A 1,488-nucleotide genomic window follows, 5' to 3' on the forward strand; every position below is an offset into this window, starting at 1 on the left:
CATGCTTCCTTTTTCTATCTTATCACAATTTCCAGGCAATGATTTAAAGTCCCTCTATCTCTCTCACATAGCATGCATTTTCTTTCCTCCTCTGTACACCAGTATTTTTTCCACTCTTCCGTATTACTACATCTTACTCTCGCGATTACTTTTTGCGATCTTCTTTCCCCTTTTTCCGAGGGGTAAATCACTCTCGAATCAGTGTAATTAATGCAAAGAATTACTGTAAATAATGAAGGCGATACGGAATCATTGTGAGTTTAATGCGAGGTTTAATGTAACTCGTTATTTATGAAGATCAGTAAGAAGCGTAAAGAAAATAAGGTATTTTCCGTAACTCGAACGAAAATTTAAGGGCATGTGATACTTAGAAAATTGTCGCTTTTACCAGTTTTAGGTTCCCCCGGCTTTTTTTCTAGAATAAAAAATATTTTTTCTTAAAAATTTGGGAAATGATAGCGAACATGCTAACGGACTTCCCCACACACTTTTTTTTGTGGATTAATTCAAAAAAGTTTTAATTTAGCAAAATGTGATTAATTTGCATAGTGCTTAGGAAATAGTATCGATTTTTCCAGCGTTAGATTCCCCCGGCTTTTTTCGTAAGATAAGAAATATTTTGCCTTCAAAATCTGGGAAATGATAGCGAACATGCTAACGGACGTCCCCACACACATTTTTTTTGTGTTTTTTTTTATCAAAAAATTTTTGATATTGCTAACAACGGGCGTGTATACTTCGAGGTTTACAATTCACCCAAGCGTTACTTCCAAACTACACAACATTTTTGGCCGAAAACTTTGGACTTACAAATAAACATAGTAACTAATCTCCCGGAACTAACCTTGTTTGCAGGAAATCAAAAAAGTTTATTTCATAAATAATTTCCAGATTATCGGAAAGGAAGGGATGAAAAACGACGTAACCTCAAAATAATGCATAAGCATAAAATTTTTATTTTGCACAATAAATTTTTTTGTCATTATCCCTCAAAAAAGAGTCTGGGGACGTCCGTTATGATATTTTATAGCATTTCCGAATTCAGTTATTAAAAATTTTCATTTTTGTGGAAAAAAGCCGGGGTAACTATGAGTATCATATGCCCTTAAGGGCATGTGACACAGCTAAATACCTATATTACCGACCACAGTTTTTCAGTTCACTGAATGTTTTTTTGAACCTAAGAACTTTTTTTGTAAGTAAAATATCGAGCTGAAACTTCGGGAAATGTATTAGAGTGCAATAAAGTACGTTTAGGTACTGCATTTTGGTAGAAACTTCACTGAAAATTATTTCATCTTTTTTCTGAACCTCAACATTTTTTGAACGTTCGAACTTTTTTTATGCATAAAATATCGGTCTCAAACTTTGAGAAAGAAATGCAATAGCCGAAAGAAAACTACGTTTAAGTACAAAGCTTCATAATAAAAGATGTAAAAAAATATATTTTAACAATCAATTCCAACGGCATCAGCCGGTAACGTTGTA

The 1,488-nt window shown here is 33.3% G+C and overlaps 1 protein-coding gene across 1 annotated transcript in view; it reads right to left on the reverse strand.

Annotated features, from left to right (window-relative positions):
* Positions 1-1,488, reverse strand: part of LOC117178487 (arrestin domain-containing protein 17-like) — a 48,108-nt gene that overhangs the window by 26,787 nt on the left and 19,833 nt on the right. Inside the window, exon 2 of the mRNA XM_033369913.1 lies at positions 68-223. Coding sequence (XP_033225804.1) covers positions 68-223 — 156 coding nt within the window. The remainder of the gene's footprint in view (positions 1-67; positions 224-1,488) is intronic.

Source organism: Belonocnema kinseyi, chromosome 8 (genome assembly GCF_010883055.1).
Source record: "Belonocnema kinseyi isolate 2016_QV_RU_SX_M_011 chromosome 8, B_treatae_v1, whole genome shotgun sequence".
Taxonomy (NCBI): Eukaryota; Metazoa; Arthropoda; class Insecta; order Hymenoptera; family Cynipidae; genus Belonocnema; species Belonocnema kinseyi.